The sequence below is a fragment of the Choloepus didactylus genome, chromosome 19 (assembly GCF_015220235.1).
Source record: "Choloepus didactylus isolate mChoDid1 chromosome 19, mChoDid1.pri, whole genome shotgun sequence".
NCBI lineage: Eukaryota > Metazoa > Chordata > Mammalia > Pilosa > Megalonychidae > Choloepus > Choloepus didactylus.
Window position 1 is genome coordinate 424,088 of NC_051325.1, and position 24,358 is coordinate 448,445.

Sequence of the window (24,358 nt, forward strand, 5' to 3'; positions counted from 1 at the left end):
CTATTAACTTGGGAGTTCCCAGTGCTTAAAAAAATAACAGGAATTCCACAGGTGGGGAAGTTCAATATTCCTTATTTTTTCTTCAGTCCCTTAAGGGATTTTGTCAATACATTTTTATCTGTCCAATATTCTCTGGAATGTGTTGGGGTATTACATTAAGCCATACAGAATTACAAGATCTCATTCCCTATCCTAGGCTCCATGTATTTAGGTTGTTTAAATGAACTGGCCAGACACATTAAGCCAGATGGTGTGCTACCATAAATATAAGTTTTAGACAAAAAAATCTCTTCCCTTTGTCTCACATAGAAGGTGAAGTTCTAAAACACAGCACCATCCTTTACCTTGTGCTCTGATCCACCCTAGACTTAACTAGATCAACTTTGTTCCTATCTCCAGTCAAAGAATGATCTATTTTTCAACTTCTTCAATAGTTGCTGTATGGAGCAATGCTGACCTTCAGACCTGCAGAACTCCAACTCTGCCACACATGTACCCAAAGTTCCAGGGAAGTACCAGGCTATACCTACAGAGCACAGCACCTCAGAATTTTGAAATAACATTTAAGGCTCAGGAATAAATATGACTGTTGTAAGAACCACAATCCAGGCCCTCATTTTCTTTTATGTATTTTCTAAATGAGACCATCCAATATTTGTCCTTTTGTTTCTGACTTATTTTGGTCAACACAATGTCTTCAAGTTTCATTCACCTCATTGCAAACTCATGACTTCATACCCTTCTGTAGCTGCACAATATTCCATTGTAGATATATATATATACCACAGTTCACCTTTCTGTTCCTCAGTCGATGTACTGTCAGGCCACCTCCATCCACTGGCTGTCATGAATAATGCCACCATAAAAATCAGTGTGGAAATGTCTATTCAAGGCCCTGCCCTCAGTTCTTCCAAGTATACTCCCAGTAACAAGCTTGCCTAATCTAATGGTGACACTTTATTTGTCCCCCTGTTGATCCACTAGAATACTTTCCAGAGGGGCTAAAGCATTCTGTTACCCTACCATCATTGAATAGGTATACCTCTCTCCACATTTTCTCTATAGTGTGAATTTTTCTGTTTGTTTATTTATTTATTTTAAGACTGCATTTTTGATTGGGGTATATTTACAAAGCATATATTCTACCAAAATAAACAACAAATGTCTCGCAGTATCCTCATTTAGTTGTAAAATCATCACTCTCAATTTTAAACTATTTTCATTGCTCCAAAGAGGAAAATAACAGATAGATACACCCACACCAAAAAGAAAACCCAAAACCTCCTTAGGACTTACCCCCCACCTCCAATTCTTTACCCATAGTATTTTTGTAGTATTAGTGAGGTTTTCCTGTTCAATATAGCTCATAGCTTTCAATGGTTAGTTTTCCCATATACCAGTCTATTATTAACTTGTTGTACAAGTGTCGTATCTTTGAGATTGTTCATGGAAGAACTTACTTATAATTGCAGTGCTAATTGGTGAGCTACATGACATTAAACAGCATCTTTCAATCATATTCACCTTCAATACAGCACTATTGCTTGTAATCCCACTAATGAACTACCATCACCTCTATCCATTCCCATACATTTAAGTTCAGCCTTGTCAACAAGACTGTACCTATTATGCAACTGCTCCCCCTTCTCTAGCTTCTATCTCTACATCCCCTATATTGTAAATTTCAAGGGTCTGAGTTCACATTTTCTAAGGGGTTCCTATTAGTGAAGTCATACAGTACCTATTGTTTTGTGTCTGGCTTACCTCACTCAGCATTATGTCCTCAAGCTTCATCTATGTCATATGCTTCAGGAACTCATTCCTTCTTACTGCTGCATAATATTGCATCATATGTATATACCACAATTTATCTACTCTTCTATTGATGGGCACTTGGATTTTTTCTATGTTTTGAAATTGTGAATAATGCTATGATCACCAGTGTGCAAATAGCTGCTCATGTCACTCCCAGTACTGGAACTGCTGGGTCATAGGTAACTCTGAATTTAGTTTCCTGATGAAATGCCAAACGATCTTCCACAGTATCTATACCATTATACATCTCCACGAGCAATGGGTAAGTGTTCCAATTTCTCCACAACATTTCCAGCATTTGTAGTTTCCTGTTTGTTTAATGGCAGCTGTTCTTATAGGAGTGAGTGAGATGGTATCTCATTGTGGTTTTGATTTGCATTTCCCTAATAGGTGATGAAGATGAACATCTTTTCATGCACTTTTCAATCATTTGTATTTCCTCTTCAGAAAAAAAAAATGTCTATTCATATCTTTTGCCCATTTTATAATTGGGTTGTTTGTGCTTTTCTTGATGAGTTGTAGGATTTCTTTAAATATCCTGGATATCATACACTTATCAGATATATGGTTTCCAAATATTTTCTCCCTTTGGGTTGGCTGCCTCTTCACCTTTTTGAAAAAGTCCTTGTAGGCACAAAAGCATTTGATTTTGGGGAGCTCCCCTTCATCTTGTTTTTCTTGCTTGCTTGTGCTTTGGGTGTATGGTCTAAGAAGCTACTGAAGATGTTTCCCTAGGAGTTTTATGGTGCTGGCTCTTATATTTAGATCTTTGATCCATTATGAATTAATTTTTGTATAGAGTGTGAGGTAGGAGTCCTCCTTCATTCCTTTTGGTTATGAATATCCAGTTCTCCAAGCCCTATTTTTCAAGAGATCATTTTGTCATGATTTAGTGGGTTTGGGGGCCCTGATGAAAATCAATTTATCATAGATCTGGGAGTCTATTTATGAACCCTCAATTTGATTCCATTGATCAATATGTCTACCATTTTGCCTCTACCATGGTGTTTTACCACTCTGGCTTTATAATAAGCTTTAAAATCAGAGAGTGTGAGTCCTTCCACTTCATGCATCTTTTTTACACTGTTTTTGGCAATTCAAGGTCCCTTTCCTTCCAAATAAATTTGGTACCTAGATTTTCCAAGTCTGAAAAGGAGGTTGGGATTTTTATTGTTATCACGTTGAATCTGTAAATCAATTTCAGTAAAATTGACATCTTCATGACATTTAGCCTTCATGTCCATGAACACGGAATCTTTCCACCTATTTAGGTCTTTTTTAAAAAAATTTTTTTAACAAAATTTTGTAGTTTTCTGTGTAGAGGACTTTTACATCCTTGGTTTGGTTTATTCCTAGATTCTTTTAGTTGCTATTGTGAATGGAATCTTTTTCTTAACTGCCTCCTAAGTTAGGACATCACTAGTGTATAGAAACATTACTGATTTTTGCACATTAATCTTGTATCCCAACACTTTGCTGAATTTATCGGCTCAAGTAGCTTTTTCATAGGTTCCTCATGATTCTCCAAATATAGGATTAGGTAATCTGCAAATAATGAAAATTTTCCTACTTCTTTTCGGATTTGGATGCCTTTTGTTTCTTTTTCTTGCCTAATTATTCAGCTAGAACATCTGGCACAGTGTTGAATACAAGTCCTGACAGTGAGCATCATCATCCCATTTAGTAAGATGCTGGCTGCGGGTTTTTCACATATGCCCTTTATCATATTGATAATATTTCCTTCAATTGTTACCTTTTGAAGTGTTCTTATCAGAAAAAGGTGTGGAAATTTTTGAATGCTTTCTCAGCATCAAACAATATGATCATGTGATTGTACCCTTTTGATTTGTTAATATGTTGTATTGCATTCATTGATTTTCTTACGTTGAACCACCCTTGCCTGACTGAAATAAACTCTGCTTGGTTATGGTGTATAATTCTTTTAATTTGTCTTTGGATTCTATTTGCAAGCATTTTGTTGATAATTTTTACCTCTATATTCCTTAGAGATGTTGGCCTGTAGTTTTGCTATCTTGTATTGTCTTTATCTGTTTGGGGTATTAGAGTGATACTAGCTTCATAAAATGGGTTAGATAGTGTACTTTTTTTTTCATTTTTTTTTTTTTTTTTGGAAGAGTTTGAGCTGGAATGGTGCTGGTTCTTTTCAGAATGTTTGGTAAAATTCCCCTGTGAAGCCATCTCGCCCTGGACTTTTATTTGTAGGAAGGTTTTGGATGACTGATTGAATCTCTTCATGTGTGATTGGGTTGTTTAGCTCTTTTATTTCTTCTCGAGTCAGTATAGGTTTTTCATGTAATTCTAGGAAATTGTCCATTTCCTCTAAGGTTTCTAGTTTGTTGGCGCAGAAGTATTCATAATATCCTCATATATTTTTTATTTCTTCAGGATCCATGGTAATGATCTCCCTCTCATTTATGGGGTTTATTTGTGTCTTCTTTCTTTTTGCCTTTGTCAGTCTAGCTAAGTGTGCCAGTTTGGATGTATTATGTCCCTAGAAACACCATGTTCTTTGATGCAATGTTGTGGGGGCAGATGTATTAGTGTTGATTAGATTGTAATTCTTTGAGTGTTTCTGTGGAGATGTGACTCAATCAACTGTGAGCAAGATCCCTGATTGGATAATTTCCACAGAGGTGTTATCCCACCCATTCAGGCTGGGCCTGACTTAAATCACTGGATCCATACTGAAAGCTGACAAACAGAAGGAACTCAGAGCAACTGAGAGTGACATTTTGAAGAAAAGCTGCAGCTAAGACAGGACTAAACACCCCAAGAGCAATATCTTGGAGAATGCCAGTTTTTAAAATTGAGATTGTTCACATACCATACAATTATCCAAAGATCTAAAGTGAACAATCAATTGCTCACAGTACCATCATACAGCTGTGCATCCATCACAATTAATTTTTTTTCAATTTTTAGAACACTTTCATTACTCCAGAAAAGAAATAAAGACAAAAAAAGGAAACTAAAATTCTCCCATACCCCTAAACACCCCCCATCCATTATTGATTCATAGTATTGGTATAATACATTTGTTACTGTTGATGAAAAAATGTTAAAATACTACTAACTGTAATATATAGTTTGCAATAGGTATATTTTTTCTTATATGCTCCTCTATTATTAACTTCTAGTTATACTGTTATACATTTGTTCTAGTTAATGAGATAATTTTCTAATATTTGTGCAGTTAATCACAGACATTGTCCACCATGAGATTACTCTTTATAAATTCCCATCTTTTAACCTCCAACTTTCCTTCTGGTGACATACGTGACTCTGAGCTTACCCTTTCCACTATATTCATGCACCATTCCTCCTTCAACCATCCTCACAGTCATCTTTGTTCAGTGTACCCATATTGCTGTGCTACTATCTCCCAAAATTGTGTTCCAAACCTCTCACTCCTGTCTTTTCCTTTTGGTCTGTAGTGCTACCTTTAGTGTTTCCTGTAGAGCAGGTATCTTGTTCACAAACTCTGTCAGCGTCTCTTAGAGAATATTTTAAGCTCTCCCTCATATTTGAAGGATAGTTTCACAGGATATAGGATTCTTGATTGGTGGATTTTCTCTTTCAGTATCTTAGATATATCACATCACTTCCGTCTTGCCTCCAAGGTTTCTATTGAGAAATCCACACATAGTCTTATCAAGCTTCCTTTGTATGCAATGGATTGCTTTTCTCTTGCTGCTTTCAGGATTCTCTCTTTATCTTTGACATTTGATAATCTGATTATTGAGTGTCCTGGCATAGGCCTATTCACATCTATTCTGTTTGGGGTATGCTGCACTTCTTGGATCTTTAATTGTATGTCTCTCATAAGAGATGGGAAATTTTCATTGATTATTTCCTCTAGTACGGCTTCTGCCCCTTTTTGTTTCTCTTCTCCTTCTGGGAGACCCATGATATGTACATTACTGCATTTTATGTTGTCATTAAGTTCCCAGAGACATTGCTCATATTTTTCCATTCTTTTCTCTATCTGTTCTTTTGTGTTTAGACTTTCAGAGTCTTGTTCTCCAGTTGCTGCATGTTTTCTTCTGCCCTTCGAGATCTGCTGTTGTATGTCTCCATTGTGTCTTTCACCTCTTGTGTTGTGCCTTCCATTTCCATATATTCTGCCAGTTATTTCTTCAAACTTTCAATTTCTACCTTCTGTACATGCAGTGTTTTCATTATATGCTTCATCTCTTTTGCCATATATTTCCTAAACTTTTGAATTGATTTAGCATTTGTTGTTTAAATTTCTGTATCTCAGTTGAAGTATAAGTTTATTCCTTTGAATGGCCATAACTTCATTTTTCTTAGTGTAGGTTATAGTTTTCTGTTGTCTAGGCATCTTGTTTCCTTTGTTACCCCAATCAGGTTTTCCCAGACCAGAATGGGCTCAGGTCTTGAAAGGAGGCAATAGTATCCAGTTTCCCTGAGGATTTCTTAGATTGATACACCCTGTGAAGCCTCAAGTCACTGTGCTTTTCTGCCCAGCATGTGGCATGTATCAGCCTGTAGCTCCAGACTGGTTTAAAGGGATTTTGCCCATGGCTGTTTTCCTATAGGCTCTGGGGTCTTGTTCTGAATGGAAGGTGGGTAGCAGAGCTTGGCACCAACTCTTTCCTCTTGGGGAAGATACACCCCTTAGGGAGAGGTTATTTGCATTTCAATAGTTTGACTGTGCTGTCTCCACCCTTGTCTGGGTCAGATTGCTGGGAACTGAAAATGGCTGAGGCTTTCTCCACTGAGCCAAAACAGGGACAGAAACTCCTTCTTTAGGACCAGTGTGCCACCACCCTCAGTTTCACTCATCAGCCAGAGACAGCAGCTGGCCCTCTGGGCTCCCCCTCACTCCCAGAGAGGTCCTCCAGCTCTCCAAGGTCAGTCATCACCAAAAGACTCTGTCTGTTTGTTGGGGATTCATAGCTTGTATCGAGCAGTCCATGTTTGTTAATTAAAACCCCAGTTGGAACTCAGCTGATCTATATTCACTCGCTCAGAGAGTGCTGCTCTCTAGCACAGCAAGGCTTTGCAGTTTGCGCTGCTGTGAGGTAGGGGGCTGATGGCTCAGGTCCGCAGTTTTTACTTACAGATTTTATGCTGTGATCTTGGCCATTCCTCCCAATTCAGGTTGGTGTATGATGAGTGGACAGTCATGTTTGTCCCCCCCCCCCAAGTTATTCCAGATTATTTACTAGTTGTTCCTGGTTGTTTATTAGCTGTTTCAAGGGGACTAACTAGCTTCCACTCCTCTCTATGCTGCCATCTTCTGGAACTCATTGGAGAATGTCATTTTGAAATGCAACCTGGGAATAAGCAGATGCCCACCATGTGTCTTCAGCACTAACACAGTTTTCTGGATGCCATTGGTCATCCTTCAGTGAAGGTACCCTATTCTTGATGCCTTACCTTGGACACTTTTATGGCCTTGGCCTACACCTTTGTAACCTAATAACCCCCCTTTATAAAAGCCAATCCATTTCTGGTATTTTGCAAAATGGCAACATTAGGAAACCAGAAGACTCCCTTCCATTTTTTCAGTGTTTGCCTCATGTGCTTTGGAGGTCCTTAATTGGGTGCATAGATATTTACGATTGTTATATCTTCTTGCTGAATTGTCTCATTTATTGATATATAGTGTTTTTCCTTGTCGCTTTTGACATCTTTGCATTTAAATTCTATTTTTTCTGACATTAGTATAGCTCCCCCTACTTTATTTTGGTTACAGCTTGCATGGTATATTTTTTCATCCTTTCACTTTCATCCCACTTGTATCCTTGGGTCTAAAAAGAGTCTATTGTAAACAGCATATAGATGGGTCATACTTTTTAATCCCATCTGCCAATCTGTACCTTTTAATTTGAGGGTTTAATCCATTTACATTCAAAGTTATGACTGTAAAGGCAGTACTTGAACCAACTATCTTATCCTTTGATTTTTGTCAGATCTATTTTTCCCCCTTTCTCTTTTTGTGCTTTATATTACCTTTACTAATACCTTTCAATTCTGTGCCCTTCTCCAGACCTCTTTCTCCTGCCTTTTTTTCAGACAACACAACTCTCTGTAGTATTTCTTGGAGGGCAGGTCTCTTTATAACAAATTTGTTAAAATTCAATTAATTTTAACAGCATTTGTTTCTCTGTGAAAATTTTAATCTGTCCTCACTTTTTTGTCAGAACACACTGTAATATTTATTGATATTCCCTTTAATGTTAAAAATGGGGATAAACTTTCCTAAGAGCAAAAGTATTTTTCAATCAACTCATAAAGTTTTACAAATTCCTAGGAAATATTTTATTTTTAGATCATTTAAAATTTTTAGTTTTTGAATGTTAAAGTGTACAAAATACATGAGCATAATCATGTAGGTCTTTAATTTATAATGAAACACTATATATGTGGGGTCAAAAGATTTTTTTGATTGATGAATTGTATGGACATAGATCACTTTTTCGAGGCATAGAATCATTTGAGGCATCAGATATATGCAAATAAATGCACACAGTATGTTACACAGTTCTGAAAACTAAGTTGAAAACTTAAGAGAGCTGAGAGCTGGAAGATGCAGACAGAAAGACATTTGCAGATGCTAAGCTAAGAGATGAAGCCCAGAATTTGCTCCAGAGAAACTAACTAAGGGAGGACACCCCAGATGCTTAGAGAAAACAATTTTGGAGAACAAGCAAAGATGCACAGAGGCTAAGAGAAGTTAGGAGAGATAGAAGCCCAGAGACATTTTGGAGAAAGCCATTTTGAAACCAGAAACCAGAAGCAAGGGTCCAGAATACACCAGTCACCTGCCTTCCCAGATGACAGAGGTGTTCTGGATGCCATCAGCCTTTCTTCAGTGATGGTATTCTCTTTTTGGGCACTTTTATGGTCTTAGAATTGTAAATTTGTAACCTAATAAATCCCCCTTATAAAAGCCAATCTATTTCTGGTATTTGGCATAATGGCAGCTTTAGCAAACCAGAACATTAGCACAGTTTTCTGTGACCTAATCTCAAAAAATTACACTCTGTTCCTGGTTACATTAATGATATCTTTTCCCAGCCATATTTGTGAGGGAAAGATATCACACAATACAGGATGAAACCCATATGGACTATATCAGCACCTTCCTCCCTTTGAAGAACATGATCAAATGCCTTAATGGTCAACAAAGTGAGAAGGGCCTACAAGATAACAAGATATGCTGACCAATAAAATGAAGCAGGTGACCCTTAATCAATTTTAATGAATCCTGTGACTTTTAGTTTTTTTTTCCTTTCTCTTCTGCTTTCTTCTGGACCTTTGCCATTCCTTTGTTTGTTTGAACTATAAAATCTTAAATCAACTTTCTCACTTCAAACTGGTCATGGAATGATTATTTTTCATCCAGTTCCTCATTGATGCATCTTCAATAAACTCACCTTCTCACCAAAGCAGAGAATCTTGTTTCTCTGTTTGATACAGGATCAAGTGGTCTTAACTAAATAGGACCATTTTTTATGATGGTAACAACTTGGAGAGCCAGCCAGGAGACCTTGCTGCTTTAAGTGCACCCGTGGTCCATGTCTCATCAACTGCAGGGCTCTCCTGGACCCCCAGTTTCATGCCCAGCAGATTCCTGGGAATTTTTCCTGGAAGACAAAGAATTGAGGGTCTGAGAGTAGGCACCTGCCATGGACAGATACCAGGTGCATCTGTGTGAAGGTGACTTTGCAATCCAGACTTTCCCTGTGCTTGGTAAGTATGTAATCTTTAACTTGTCATTCTTACTTTGCTTCCTTTTGGTTTAATTAGCCTATTGTATGAAAAGGCTATTAAGTTGATCCAAGGTTCATGCATACAGACTAGGTTGGCTTGAGCCCCACTCTCTTTTTATAAGTATATAGAGAACTTCTTTGTCTCTTATGACATCCTTTCTTTTAAAGTCTATTTTATCTGAGGTTAATATTGCTATTTCTGCTTTCTTTTGGCTGTAGCTTGCATGGAATTTTTTTCCATCCTCTCACTTTCAATTTCTTTGTTCTCTGTGTATAAGATGAGTCTCTTGTAAGCAACATATTGATGTTTCAAATTTTTAAATCCATTATGCCAATCTATGTCTGTTTGGTTTTTATTTGTCAGATATATTTTTCCCCTCTATTTCCTTTAACTTACCCTTACTAAAACTCTTTAGTTCTGTGCCCTTCTCCAGACTGCCCTCTTCTTTATTTGTTTCTCAACCAGTAGTTTTCCTTTAGTATTTCTTGTAGGGCATGACTGTTGTTAGCAAATTCTCTCAGCTTTTGTTTGTTTGTGAAGATTTAAACTCTCAAATGTGTTGAAGAGCTTTGTTTGATAAAGAATTCTTGGTTGGCAATTTTTTTCTTTCAAAATTTTAAATATGTCATAATACTGCCTTCTTGCCTCCATGGTGGCTGCTGAATAGTCACTACTTAGTGTTACGTTGTTTCCCTTGTATGTGTTGAATTGCTTCTCTCTTGCTGCTTTCAGAACTTGCTCCTTCTTTTCAGAATTTGACAATTTAATCAGAATATGTCTCAGAGCGGGTTTATATGGATTTATTACGTTTGGCATTCATTGGGCATTTATGACTTTTGTATTTATGTCATTTATAAGGGTTGGGTAGTTTTCCCCAACAATGTCTTTGAATACTCTAATTCTTTACCCTTCTCTTCCCCTTCTGGAACACCAATGATTCTTTTTTTTCTTCTCTTTATATATTTTTTAATTCATTTTTACTGAGATATATTCACATACCATGCAGTTATACAAAGTGTACATTCAATTGTTCACAGTACCATTATATAGTTGTGCGTTCATCACCAAAATTAATTTTTGAACATTTTCAGTACCACACACACAAAAATAAAAAGAATAAAAATTAAAGTGGAAAAGATCAATTAAAGTAAAAAAAGAGCACTGGGTACCTTTTGTTTTTTTTGCCCCCATTTTTATACTCATCCATCCATTCACTGGACAAAGGGGAGTATGGTCCATATGGCTTTCTCGAGCACATTGTCACCCTCATAAGCTACATTTTTATACAATTGTCTTCAAGATTCATGGGTTCTGGGTTGTAGTTTGATAGTTTCAGGTATTTATTGCTAGCTATTCCGATTCATTAGATCGGAATATAGGATTGTCTATATTGTATGTAACAGTGCCCACCAGAGTGACCTCTTGGCTCCTTTTGGAATCTCTCTGCCACTGAAGCTTATTTCATTTCCTTTCACATCCCCCTTTTGGTCAAGAAGATGTTCTCCATACCACAATGCTGGGTCTAGATTCCTCCCCAGGAGTCATATTCCACATTTCCAGGGAGATTTACTCCCCTGGAGGTCAGATCCCATGGAGCAGGGAGGGCAGTGATCTCACCTGCCAAGTTGGCTTAGCTAGAGGGAGAAGGCCACAACTGAGCAACAGAGAGGCATTTGGGAGGAGGCTCTTAGGTACAATTATAGGCAGGCCTAGCCTCTCCTTTGCAGCAACACTCTTGTCAAGGACAAGTCCCATGGTAGGGGGCTCAGCTCATCAAACCATCAGTCCCCTATGTCTGTGAGCACATCAGCAACCATCGAGGTTGGGAAGCCCAACACTCCTGCATTTTCCACCAGCTCCTCAAGGGGGCTCTGCATATTTTTTTTTCATTTTTTTAATTAACTCTTTTTTTTTTTTAAATTAACTATGTCAAAAAAATTAAAAAAAAAACAATAAAAATCATTTCAAACAAACCATAACAAGAGAGTAGGAAAAAGACAACTAACGTAAAATAACTACTTTACTTCCAACATATTCTACTCCACCCCAAGAAAATAACCTAATACAGCAACATTTCTGTGAACTTGTTCCTACTATACCCATCAGAAATTAACAGACCATAGTCATTCCTGGGCATTCCCAGAATGTTAAATTTACCCATGATAGCTTATCTGTTCTTATTGGGTTATTGTTCCCCCTTCATTAATTGCTCCTTAAAGCTAGTTCCCCTACATTCTACATTATAAACAATTTATTTTACATTTTTCAATGTTCACATTACTGGTAGCATATAATATTTCTCTTTATGCGCCTGGCTTATTTTGCTTAGCATTATGTCTTCAAGGTTAATCCATGTTGTCATATGTTTCACATTGTTCCTTCTTACTGCCTCATGGTATTCCATCATGTGTATACCATATATTATTTATCCACTCATCTGTTGAAAGACATTTGGGTTGTTTCCATCTCTTGGCAATTGAGAATAATGGTGCTATGAACATTGGCATGCAGATATCTGTTCATGTCACTGCTTTCAGATCTTCTGGGTATATACCAAGAAGTGCAATCACTGGATCGAAGGGTAACTCTATATCTAGTTTTCTGAGGAACTGCCAGACTGACTTCCAAAGTGGCTGAAACATTATACAGTCCCACCAACAATGAATAAGAGTTCCAACTTCTCCATATCCTTCCAGCATTTGTAGTTTCCTGTTTGTTTAATGGCAGCCATTCTAATTGGTGAAAGATGGTATCTTATTGTAGTCTTAATTTGCATCTCTCTAATAGCTAGTGAAGGTGAACATTTTTTCATGTGTTTCTCGGCCATTTGTATTTCCCCTTTGGAGAACTGTCTTTTCATATCATTTGCCCATTTTATAATTGGGCTGTCTGTACTATTGTCATTGAGTTGTAGGATTTCTTTATACAGGCAAGATATCAGTCTTTTGTTAGATACAAGGTTTCCAAAAATTTTTTCCCATTTATTTGTCTGCCTCTTCACCTTTATCAATGATTCTTATATTTGAATGCTTCATGTTGTCCATCACATCCCGGAGATCCATTTCAAATTTTTCAATTTTTTTCACCATTTGTTCGTGTTTTCACTTTCCAACCTGCTTTCTTTGAGTTTGCTTATACATACCTCTGCTTCTTCTAATCTTGTGCTGTGTGTTTCCAGAATCTTTTGATTTGATCAACAGATTGTTTTATTTCCATAAGATCCTCCTTTTTTTATTTACTCTTCAAAATTTTCCTTTATGCTGTTCTAGGGTCTTCTTGATGTCCTTTATATACTGAGCCATGATAGTGGTGTTTATGATTACTTCTTTCATCAATTGCTCCAAGTTCTGTATCTTCTCTGGTTTTTAAATCTGGAGTTTGGGTTATCCATACCTACTTGTTTCTTCATATGCTTTAAATTTTTATGTTTTTGACCTCTTGGTATTTTTTTTTTTTTTTTTTTGCCTTGATAGGGTTCTTTTAGGATGTATAGGATTATTTGAACACTTATCGATAATTTGACAGATCTACAGCTTGGTGTAGTGCACTTTCCCTGAGCTATCAGCAGATGGTGCTCCTCAGCCACCTCTTACCCTCAAACCAGTTCTCTCCAAATTTGTCTATCCCGTAAGTGGGGGTATAAGCCATGTGGCAGTCCTATCAATGCACCAATTTTACATGAGCAGTGGGGACCACCAGCCTTATTGGTGGGCGGCATGCCCCATGCAGTTTGGCAGGGAGATCACTTCAATACACAGTGATTCCAGCCTTTCCCATGGCTGCAGGTGGTGTACCCTGTGGCTGCAGACCTGCATGACTGCCCCTCCAGTTCACATGTCCTGCAGTCTCTCTCTGCAGGGCATCCACAGGTTCCTGGGGTTGGGGGAGGGTTCTTGGCACTTCTGTGCAGCACCCATGCCTTTAGGCTGTGCACACTATGGGCTCCCATGGAGGGAGGATAGACAGCTTTGTGAGCAAATGGAATCTTAAATTCCCTTTCAATGCTGGTGCTGTGAAAGGGTGTCTCCCATGCAGCTGCAAAGATGGCTGCATGCAGTGTGAAGAGCTACCCATTTTCACTCTGCTAGGCCAGCTGCAATGGCCTGTCTGTGTCATGGGAGTTTTTGGTCACAAGTCTCCTTGTCTATGGCTTGGCTCCCTGCTACCCCAGCCTCTTTCAGGGGTGAACACTCACCCCCTTGTCTGTGGCTTGGCTCCAGCATGGCTCCCTACTCCCAGGTGGCTTTGCAGGGCAAACACTTTGCTAGGATAATATTGAACTAGATTCTTTTGGAGCAGATGGCTCAGAGATCAAGGGCTCAGGCTATGGACTCAGCACACCTGACCCCCAGATGTGGGTGAAATGCAAGTATAGATGAGATTCTTCCTATTTCATAGGGCTGTTCAAAGATAGACAAGCATTAGTGAGTATAAAGTACTCACACATGGAACACTGTGAGCCATTACTGTTAACATTTACAGATGGGCCTAAAAAGGGAAGTTTCAGCCAATATATTGGCAAAAGGGCAAGAGTTCAGGATGCTGTGGATACATTAGTGACCAACCTTTTTCATCTTTCTCAGCCCATTTCTTTGTGCTTGTTGTCTTCCATGTGTGGCATTCCTTGTGAGTCTGCCTTAGTGTATTGGATAGGTGTATCTTCTATAGAACTTTAACCCAATAAATAAAAATAAACTATGAAGATAGAGGAAGCTATACAAAAAATGTTGCTTTATGTTATATAGAAAATGTGCTAAGAATTTCAGGATGAAATCTGTGGGGCACATTAAATTTAAGGCACCTATAATACATTGAGGAAAACAATAAGAGATCAATAGCAACACCAGATATCCAGGCTCCTGATTAATGTGAGCCACAGATATCACATGTTATGGATCCACTATAGTTTTGTGGAAATGAGAGTATTCACTCACTTTTCAGAGATAACACCAGGAATCTGCAATTGCAAAAAATGAACCAAGGATTCTGATGTGGAGAGGAATCTTGAATTTTGTGAAAGGGTGGTTGACAAGCTAAAGACCAGTTCTTAATATAGTTCTGTTCTCCATCAGATATATCCAAGGTATTTACTCCCATATTGCTCACTCCTCCCTCCACTGAACTGAAAGCACCAGCTGAAACTGCACACCATTTATGGGCCAGAAACTAATCTGTTTTCTTTCTTGTACATACATTGTGATTTTACTTGGACTTACTTTCTATTCTCAGTTTTACTTTACTGGACTTTTCTTCATCCTTCTTGAATCTACTTACATATATCATCTTTGGAGTCTTCCTGAACATTTAACCCAATGTTGGTCACTGTTTTGTGCTCCCTCAAATATCCCCATATCCCCAGAAAGACATGCAACACACTTCACTGTGATTTCTTTTTCAAATTTCTCCTCCTCTGGACTGTTATGAGCTGAAAGGGTAGAGATAGCAACTGTCTGTATTACTCTTGTACCAGTACCCACAGAGTGTATGCTACATGAACAGACGCAATGAACATGATCAATGTGTGTATTAAAGAGTAAATAATATATAGAAAAAGTCTTTGATTTAGATGCATCAGCATTGGGCCATATTTTCCATATCTTGCCATTAGGGTCAGTCTTTCTGTCTATTCTTCTACACAGTAAAGGGACATGAAATATTTAATCCCTCTACCTAAAATGAAAATGGAGAGAAACTGAGGGAACATTCTCCTGGACTGAGCCCCGAATACTTCTAATATCCAAGTCCCCCAAGTGATGGTTCGGGATCTGAGGACTCTGTCTCAATGCTGACAGCCTCACTCTGCACTGACAATTGGTCTTATGGGATTTTTCTCAATTGAATGACTAGAGGTAGAATTGGTGTAAATACCAACTGCAACATGAAATACTTGAGATAAAGGCAGAGGTATTCTTGGGGCTCATAAAGTTGTCCCAGGGCCAGTGTTCAATCAGGTGATACTTAGAAAACTGTTGGGAGAAAAGTGGAAGTGAGTTACTCAGGTATCAGAGGTGAACTATCTGTCCTTCATGTTCCATGTTGCCCCTTGATGTCATAATACAATTCTGTGGTTTGAGATTCCCATCTCCTTTGTGTGGGACATGCAATGTCCATATCATGGAGAAAGGCTACCTGTTCAGCTGGAGAGAATTCTAGGTAAAAGAGATAAATTATCCTCCTGAAAGCTTAACCCCAGGAAATCTTGGACTGTGGCTTTGGTACAGAATATTTCATATAAAGATCAAGTTAGTAGTGATAATCTTTCTTCCAGAAAGCATTTTCTATGGGACAAGTAAACATAAATGCTTGAACAATTTTTAGAGAACTCAATAAAATAATGGCAATATTTAACTACGTTTTAGTATGTTGATTTAAAAGCTCACATTTACAGATTTAAAAACATTTTATTGATTTATCAGTTTTTAGCCATATTGAATGATGTGAATTATATCATAACATCTAATTGCATTTTCCTCTCATGTTTTTAATTTGTAAGAGCACCTCCTCATTTGCCAAATGTTTCTTTATGGCCTCCTGTTCTTGCTTTTTGGAAGCAAAGTCTCTAATATCTTTGCAGATATTGTTTTTAGTTTTTTTTTTTTTTTTTTTTTCTCTCTCTGCTTTCCTTATCATCTCTGTTCCTTTTGAGTCCCTCTTCCTTTGTTAGTTCCCCCTCTTATCTGGTGTCTAGTGATCCTGGGATTTTCAGTTACCTGACCACGGAGAGACTTAGGGCTGCTGAGCTTTGAGCTGGGATCTGGCTAGAATATTTTGCTGAGGCATCTCTAACTACCAGTCATTTATTTGCTGGGAACTGCTGCAGAGAGGAGCCCTCCTCTGCAAGGAGACTCAAAACTTGGCTCTGCCCCTCCTTGGCTGTGCTTCTGAGCTCCTCTCTTAGAGCTCTCTTTCCAGTCACTTCTGGGACAGTTGGCCATGCTTGCCAGTAGCATGGGTAGGGAGAGTTCTGGGGTCTTCTTTTCCAGTTGCAGTCTCATGCACAATGCTTGAGGCACTAGTCTCCACACCCCAGTCTGCTAAAGCAGTGACCACTGTCCACCTCAAGCTCCAGCTCCACAAGATTCCCACCTTTTTGCCCTCATGGGTTTTTGTCTTTATAAAAATCCTCTCCTATCATATTAGAGGGGTCTCAGGAGGAAGAGGAAGTAAACCTGTCGCATTTAATAGGAGGTTTTTTTAATTAAATACAGATTTACCCAACTGGGGAAGTCACTTTGTTGAGGTTTACTGGGCCAAGAATATCAAGGGCCTGAGCTTACCGAGTTGGCTTCTTCCAGGTAGGAAAACTAAATTCCAGGCTTAGGACTGGGTCCAGCCCAGGTCAGTTGTCCAGAGCAGCTCTTCCAATACCATGGGTGACCACACTTAGCCTTTTAAGATTAGTTCAGGGACTAAGGGGACTCTACTTGCATACCCTTCAAGCTAGATAGGTTTCACGCGCCCCATTCTAGGATTGAAGTTCTACCAACTGTGTTTCAATCAAATCTAAGATGCCATCAGTTTTAAGATGCACTATTGTTTCTTTTACTGACTAGGAAAGAGAAAATGTTGCTAATTCAATGAGAACACACCATTCATTTTTACACATCTCCTGATATTTTAGAGATGTTAAAATGCAAAGAATATATGTCTTAAAAATCGATTAAATATGGCGGTTCTTTCACCACTCTTATTATCTTGATAGCTTGGGAGATGGGCTTCCGAGGCTGCAGCGGCTCCTTCAGCCCGGAAGTGGCCGGCGCGAGCCTCCCCAGCCTCTTCCGTAAAAGTCAGCCGACAACACCTCTCCTGAAGAACCCTGCTATCGCGGAAGTTCGGTACTTCCGGGAGCTTCCGCTGTCTCCTAGATCGCGTGAGAATGGCAGGGAGGAGGAGAAGCGTGGTACGTAAGACATTTCTGCGGCTGATCCAAGATGGCGACTCCGACCCTACCTCTGGTAAGTGAGCTCGCGGTGCCTGTAGCCTGCTCCACAGCTGGCGGGAGCGGGTCGCCGCCCTGGTCCGGGGCGCTCAGCCGCACCCCTCCGCCCCGGAGGCGCGGAAGCCGGTACCGTGATCGCTTGTGCCCACGCGTCCCCTGGGGGAGGGAACGTGCCGGCGGATACCAGGTGAAAGCTTTTGTGTTATTTTATTTCAGTCAATGAAAATCGACTTATAGAGATGTTGCTGTGTAATAAAAACGCTTTAAGATTTCAAAAAGATTGTAGGTATTAAAATTGTCAGCAGTCTTACACATTTTTGGTGATTGAAGGTACTTGTATTGGACTATCGCATTGCTTGTTCAATTCTTCCTTATGGTTCTTAACAATTTTGCATACATATTTCTAATTTGATAAAAATTTTCGAAAGGTGTTTTGAAAGTTTTGAAAGTATGAGAGGGTTATCAGGTCATAATAAATGTTACTTGAGACCTTAATGTACATCAGACAAAATTCTGTGTACTTTGTATGTGCTAACTCATTTCTCACGAAGTGTTAATGAGAGGTGGTCATAATTATTGTTCACATAGATAATGAGAAATCTTAGGCAAAGAGAGGATAAGCCACATGACAAATTCTTACAAAAGTTGCCATTCAGAATCATCCTCAAGGAGTCTCAGAGTATCCTCAATAACAATCTTTAGTAGTAGGTAGGTCCTCTGATTGTTCCCACTCGACAGAGTGGAAAATGAGACCATAGAAAGGCCAAGTCACCCCAAAACTCTCACCTGTGCATTCAGTCCTCCACTTTCTAGATTATCCTGCTTCAGCTTTTGCAATGAAAAGGTTTTGAGAGAGTTAGTACACAAACACTTTTCTCTTTTAACATTTGGGACTTGTGTTTCATTTACCTTAGTGAATTCCCATTTTGAAGGATCCTGATTTCCTGATTAGATGATGATATGGTCTTTATCATTTCTTTGAGATCATGTAAGGAGCTGCCTGGGATTGGGAATTTCCTTCTTATTGATGGCAAAAATAACTGTGTAATTAAGGATAGAAATATCTGGATCATTCTTCTGGTTACTAGTCATCTAGTAACATTTCCTAATTTATTTGGGCCATAGGTTTCACTCATACTTAAAATAAAAATATAATTTAGACTACCATTTACTTCATCCTCACTATCTTTATCATACCAATCAGGACAATTTCCAGTCTTCAAGCTGGTGATCTAAGGTATGTGGAGGATGTCTCACTCTTCCCTTAAGCAAAAAAACTTCTGGGTTTTCCATAGCTTTACATGGACCAAATTCTAGCACTATAGGATCTGGGATTGGGGATAAGTACAGAAACACATCATAAAAATGGAGCATCTTTGTGCCATTGTCCCTCTGATTCAGGGGTCTTGGCTACCCAGGCGTATACAGGAGCTTAGAAGCCCTCTCCAATAGAACTGACCCATGTCTGGGACACCTGCATAGCTGAGGATCCAGCAAGCTTTAAGCCACACAAGATAGACATGTAATGGAAGGGAAGAAACAGTCAGCATAGACTAATGTCAACCCCATGGCTTGAATGTGTATGTGCCCACTGGGTTCTAAAGTATTTTCTATTCCAGGGACCCTGGATGGAGGGTGACTTGATCCCCACCTGACCCCCACTCCCTTTTTTTAAATCTTGGCTCTGACATACTAAAGGTATATTTTATAAAAACCGGTTAAACTGAGGCTAGAGCTGGAGACATAATTGGCTTTTGAGAAACATTAGTGCAAAACTTGCCTTTATTATGTGGAAGAAGCCATTTTGTACTACTTTAGGTAAAAGTTAGATTAAATAATCTCAACGGTGGTGTTTGTGGACCTTATTACCTAATTTTCCATCATTTGCTCTAGACAGAGAGGGCAAATAATAGGTAAATAATGTTTATGATGTTCTGAAACCCAGGCTTCTTGATTCCTTTACCGTTAGCAACATGTACATTAACAAATCATGGAGTAGTGGAGTTCATTGAGTAGTTTTAACAAATTTGGCCCTCTTGACACTGTTCTAGAACAATGCTCTGGGCTTGTCAGTGATGGGGACCTAAGATCTGTTTGAGATCTGGGTACAATTAAAAGCCAGACTTGGCAGGGACCTTTTTCCCATGCTGAAACTATACTCATTGCCTTTCTGATAGTCCTAATGAATCACTGTGTCCTGGATCCAGTGCTTCATGCAGTACTTCTTGGGCCTCTGCTCTTGGAGAGATGCTTGTCTTTTTTGTGTCACACAGATCAAACACTAGTTTTGCATATCTTTTCTTGCCCTTGAAGGTGATATTAATTTAACTCCAATTTCATTGAATACTTCATAAGGGAAATAAATTCAGTGTACTATCTGGTATATAATTAGAAGTATGTTAAAATTTTTTTAAGAAGATTGTGTGAAACTAGTGTCACTATATTTTTATTTCCTTGTACAGCCTATTACAAGAACCCATTTTTTTTTTTTCTGGGTTATGGAGGATATTAAGATTTTGCTATATGAAAACATTTTTCTCCATAATGAACCTCATGCCATTATAAACATACATGACTTACTCATGAAAGGAAAGAGGGAAATGGCCTTTGTATTTCTCTTCCCTGTGAATATGTTCAGTCATTGTCTTGAACCTGTCTCAAATTCCTGCTGTTTTATGTTTTGGATGTTATCTTGTCATAAGGAGCTGACCTTTCCAGAGAAAGATCTGGAAATTCAGAATGATCAGATCAGGTAATAAATTTGTGCCTTCTATGTCAATAGACTAATAAAAATTTCCACAGGAAATTGTTTGGATCTCAGTGCTTTATTAAATGATTCATGAATTGGGTATCATCCAATCCATGAAATGAAGGGGAGGGTTGAAGAGCAAGAGCAAGGTTAATATAGGCAGAACAAGAAAGTCTTAAAGAAAATAGTATACAGGAACATTTTCCCTGTCTTAGCCTAGAGGAACTAAGCTACAGAAGTGAAAGGTAGCTGGCGAGTATGATAGCTTGTTTTCAGATTTCAGGTTCTGGGAGAACAAGCACTTACAAGAGAAAGGAATTTAGTTAACCTTAAGTTTGCTGATATAGGGCTTAGCATGAGGGACTCCATCTCATGCCTACTTATTTAACAGTTTCTCCCATTTTGATCTGTCTCAGTTATTGAGAGCTGTGATCAAAATTTTTGCTGTTAGGCACGACTCTCGCTTACTGCCTAAGGTCTTGGACTAGTAATTGCAGGTTGTTTTGATGTTGCTCTCATAGGTGGTCATGATGTTGTCAATTTTTCCTTGTTCATTGATTTTTTTGTCATTCCTGGCATAAAGAAAGCAATTCCTAGTTCGCAAGCAGCTGGGTACTCCCATTTAATACTCGAGAGAAATGAGTGCACCATGGAGACTATAATGAGTATTATGAGTAATAAGATATCCAAATGCCATCTCTTAATATGCTTCTAAGCTCAGGTCCCATGATTTAAACCAGCTCAAATCAAAGTGATTTAAAAATGGCCCTAAAAATGACCTTACCTTTTTGAGTCATGTGGCTTTTTCAGTTATTTCATGCAATTGTGTCTCAGCTTCCCCGCAGATATTTATTCAAGTACAACAGGTGGTGTTGGAAATGGCAAAAAATGCCTCCTTGTTCAGATAATAAGCAATAAGGGACAAAAATGCTATTGTCTAAAACAAGTTTAGCTAGTAAATCTAATGACTGCTGTGTAGTTATAACTCTAGCAGTAGATTCAGCAAGTTCTCCTATTGTGATTGGTAAGTTTTTAATCATGTTTTCATGATTATCTAAGCCCGGGTAGCAGCAGTTTGTCAAAAGAGGCAAACCCAGTTACCTGGGTAAGTCCCCTTTTCTCTGAGAATGTAAATTGAGGTGAATAGAATGTGAACTAATTGTAAACTCCTAAGGGGGCAGTGAGGAAACCAAGTTCACATTGCCCAGACATTTACCAGATATTAAGGCAGTTTAGTGCCCAGGCAAATACCTTATCAAAGCCTCCTCAAATAAAAAGATAGCCTGGCAGAACAGTATAACTCAAGCCAAGGTGATATTGTTTATAGACACAATATTATGAATGCTAACATTTGTCCTTAGTAACCAAGGGTGTGCAGTAATGGTAGTACAGATAAGATGTTGGTGAAAAGTTACTTGTGTTGTGAATCTTTGGCCTCACAAGGGTCTTAAACCTGAAAGTGTGCATGTCATTTTTAATGTAACTTGTAGTTTGTGGTGGTTTATGCACAATCGTATTAAGGTCTCCAAGCTTTTCTATACCTGTATAGTTGTGTCTGTAATGAGGTTACAGGTCAAAGAAAGGTTAGAGCAGGGTAAAGAGGACCTTGGGTCTAGTATTTGAGTTTGATATGAAACAAATGGTGCAGTTTGATCCAGAGTGACTGAAGCATTTGTGACTAGAAAGAAATTTGTTATGGGTAGAATAATGGGGTTCCATGCATTGTGCATAGATCAGGGTTTATAGTGACAAATCCAATATTTCTGTTGGGTTGCCTCCCTTTGAAATGGCCCAGAAGTGGACAATGGTGTTGCCCTTCTAGGCCATTCAAAGTCAAAGCACAGGGAAATAGAAAGGATTCTATGCATTGTAAGTGTTAGTAAGATTACTATGTGAGGACTGGATCCATCATCTTGGGAATAAGTAGTCTACCTCATGACATTGTTTACTTGACTTCCTGGCTAGTTTGATTATTAAGTCTTCGGAGTTAAAACACTTCCAGGAGTGGAGTGGAAGCCTTTTTCAGTTGAGATATGTGGACTCATGTTTCAACACCCTGTAATTTAGCTACAGTGTCAGAAGTTTGGCGCAATTGGTAGTTTCCCTTTTAATGAGGTTCTTGGACTGCCTTTATTGGTATCATTTCTAGTAGACCCAGTCTCCTGGTTCCAGATTATGATTTAATGGGCTGTCTGTCTTATGGTTCAGGAAAGGTGTCCTTTACTTGTTGGAGATAGTCTTTGACATAATGCATTAAGGACTTGCAGATTGGGTCATTTCTTGGTGTGATAAGTGGTCAGTGTCAATTAAGATATAGGTCAGCCTATGTATGTGGAGAGATTTTGTGTGTGGAGAGATTGTGTTTCACAGAGGGAATGCTAAAAATAATCATGACAGAGGTGAAATTTTGGGAAGGCGAGTTTCTTCAGATAATTTAGACAGTTTTACTTTAAGTCTGTAACCTCTGCTGTTTAGGTAGAGGCTGTTTCTGCAAGAAAATATATAAGAGCATTTTAAAAAAATATTTAGTCTCTGTTCTTTTTGTGTGAGCTTCTGTCTTGATGGCAATCATAGATGGGAGTCAAGTGGCAGGAAGGGTATTATTTACTTGTCTATTTCAAATTGGAGTACCAGAAGAAGTGAGGAACCATTTTGTTTCCATAACGTGCTGAGATCATGGATTGTACCACAAGCATATCTGTTATTAATATAGATATTAACAGATTTTCCTTCAGATAGAAAGGCTAGGGTTAGAGGATAGAGGTTATCCTGTCATGCAAGAAAAAAAAAAAACTGTGGAAAGCTATGTCATTCATTCAGTTTATAGTGAGTAGGAACTAAATAGCCTGCTTGGAATTTACCATCAAAATTTCTATTAAAAGTAAAGCATTAACAAATAGAATGACATCTAGATTGGTTATAAGAGCATGTATGGAGTCATTAATTGTGAAGTTACCAATTTACAGTCATAGGATTCTGCCTCATCAGATAAAGGTAGGATATTTCAGTACCTTAGGTGAAGATTTCAAGGTGAAAGCAGAAGAATCTCGTAAGTCAGATTTCTGGAAGAAAAATGTTAGATCTGCCTAGAGTTAAGTTCACTGAGACTTTAACTAATTTGATAGCTTCTGCTATAGCTTTTACAGAATTTGGATAAGCACCGGCAGCTGCATCAAATTGCAGGCTACAATAGGCCATAGGTTTGGAGTTTCTTGTGTGTTCTTGAGGTACCATTTATAAAACTTGTTTATGTAACTAGAGCATTTCCTGTTATCGAGGATGACAGATTCTGATTGTCTGTATGAGTAATAATATTACCATAAAGATAACATTCAATAAGAGTTTCCAAATTTTGGAGGGGTTTGGCAGGGTGATAAAAATGAATGCTTCATGAATTATAGATAGTTTAAGGGGAACGGGTTAGGGATTCCTTGTATCTAGAAAATAGAACAGTAAAATATTGGCATTAATCCAAACAGACTGTAATAATTCTTTATCAGTTCATTTAGTCCTAAGTAATTAATTCTTGTTTCATTTGATCTTGTGTTAGCAATCTCATGAACTGATCTGCTTCTACAGTAGAATTCTGGAAATGTTGACACAGTCCAGTGTTATGCTTTCAAAGTTCTTTAAGCAATGTCATTAGAAGCTGGTACCTTAGAGAACTTTACATAGTCCTTTTCATAGGTGTCTGAGATAGTCCTTTTTGTTGAAGATGAAGCACACTGGCCTGTAGCTGATTGCTTATGTTTTCAAGGAAGCATAAGAATAAAAACTATCTGTAGATACAAAATACTTAAAATGACTATGGTTAATTTATTGCTGTTTTACAAATTATCTGATGACTGTTCATTAAACATTATTTTAAGAATGACTGAACTTACGAACAATGATACTACTGTCCAATATCAGGCATATAAGTACTTGGACATCTCACGGACAGTGAGGATATTGACAAATCTCTAAGAACTTTGTATAACTTCTGATATTGTTATATTAATAACATGATATCCTATAAATTTATTAGAAATTTATATTTAAATTAGAAATGCTTTTTAATTTGATAACATTTTCCATGCAACTGATAACAT

General features: G+C 38.2%; 1 protein-coding gene and 1 long non-coding RNA gene across 12 annotated transcripts in view; one reads left to right on the forward strand and one right to left on the reverse strand.

Moving 5' to 3' along the window:
- The window catches only part of LOC119515154, a 30,437-nt gene extending 13,306 nt beyond the window's left edge, over nucleotides 1-17,131 (reverse strand). The window contains exon 1 of the long non-coding RNA XR_005212983.1: nucleotides 16,857-17,131. This is a non-coding gene — a long non-coding RNA (uncharacterized LOC119515154). The remainder of the gene's footprint in view (nucleotides 1-16,856) is intronic.
- Nucleotides 17,132-17,404: 273 nt separating this feature from the next.
- Nucleotides 17,405-24,358, forward strand: part of LOC119515369 (zinc finger protein 596-like) — a 104,909-nt gene continuing 97,955 nt past the window's right edge. For all 11 annotated transcript variants that reach the window (XR_005213011.1, XR_005213010.1, XR_005213012.1 and 8 more), the window contains exon 1: nucleotides 17,405-17,534. Coding sequence is in view for 2 of the 11 variants with exons in the window: in XM_037811259.1 (XP_037667187.1) it covers nucleotides 17,511-17,534 (24 nt within the window). In the remaining 9 variants the exon portion in view is untranslated. The remainder of the gene's footprint in view (nucleotides 17,535-24,358) is intronic.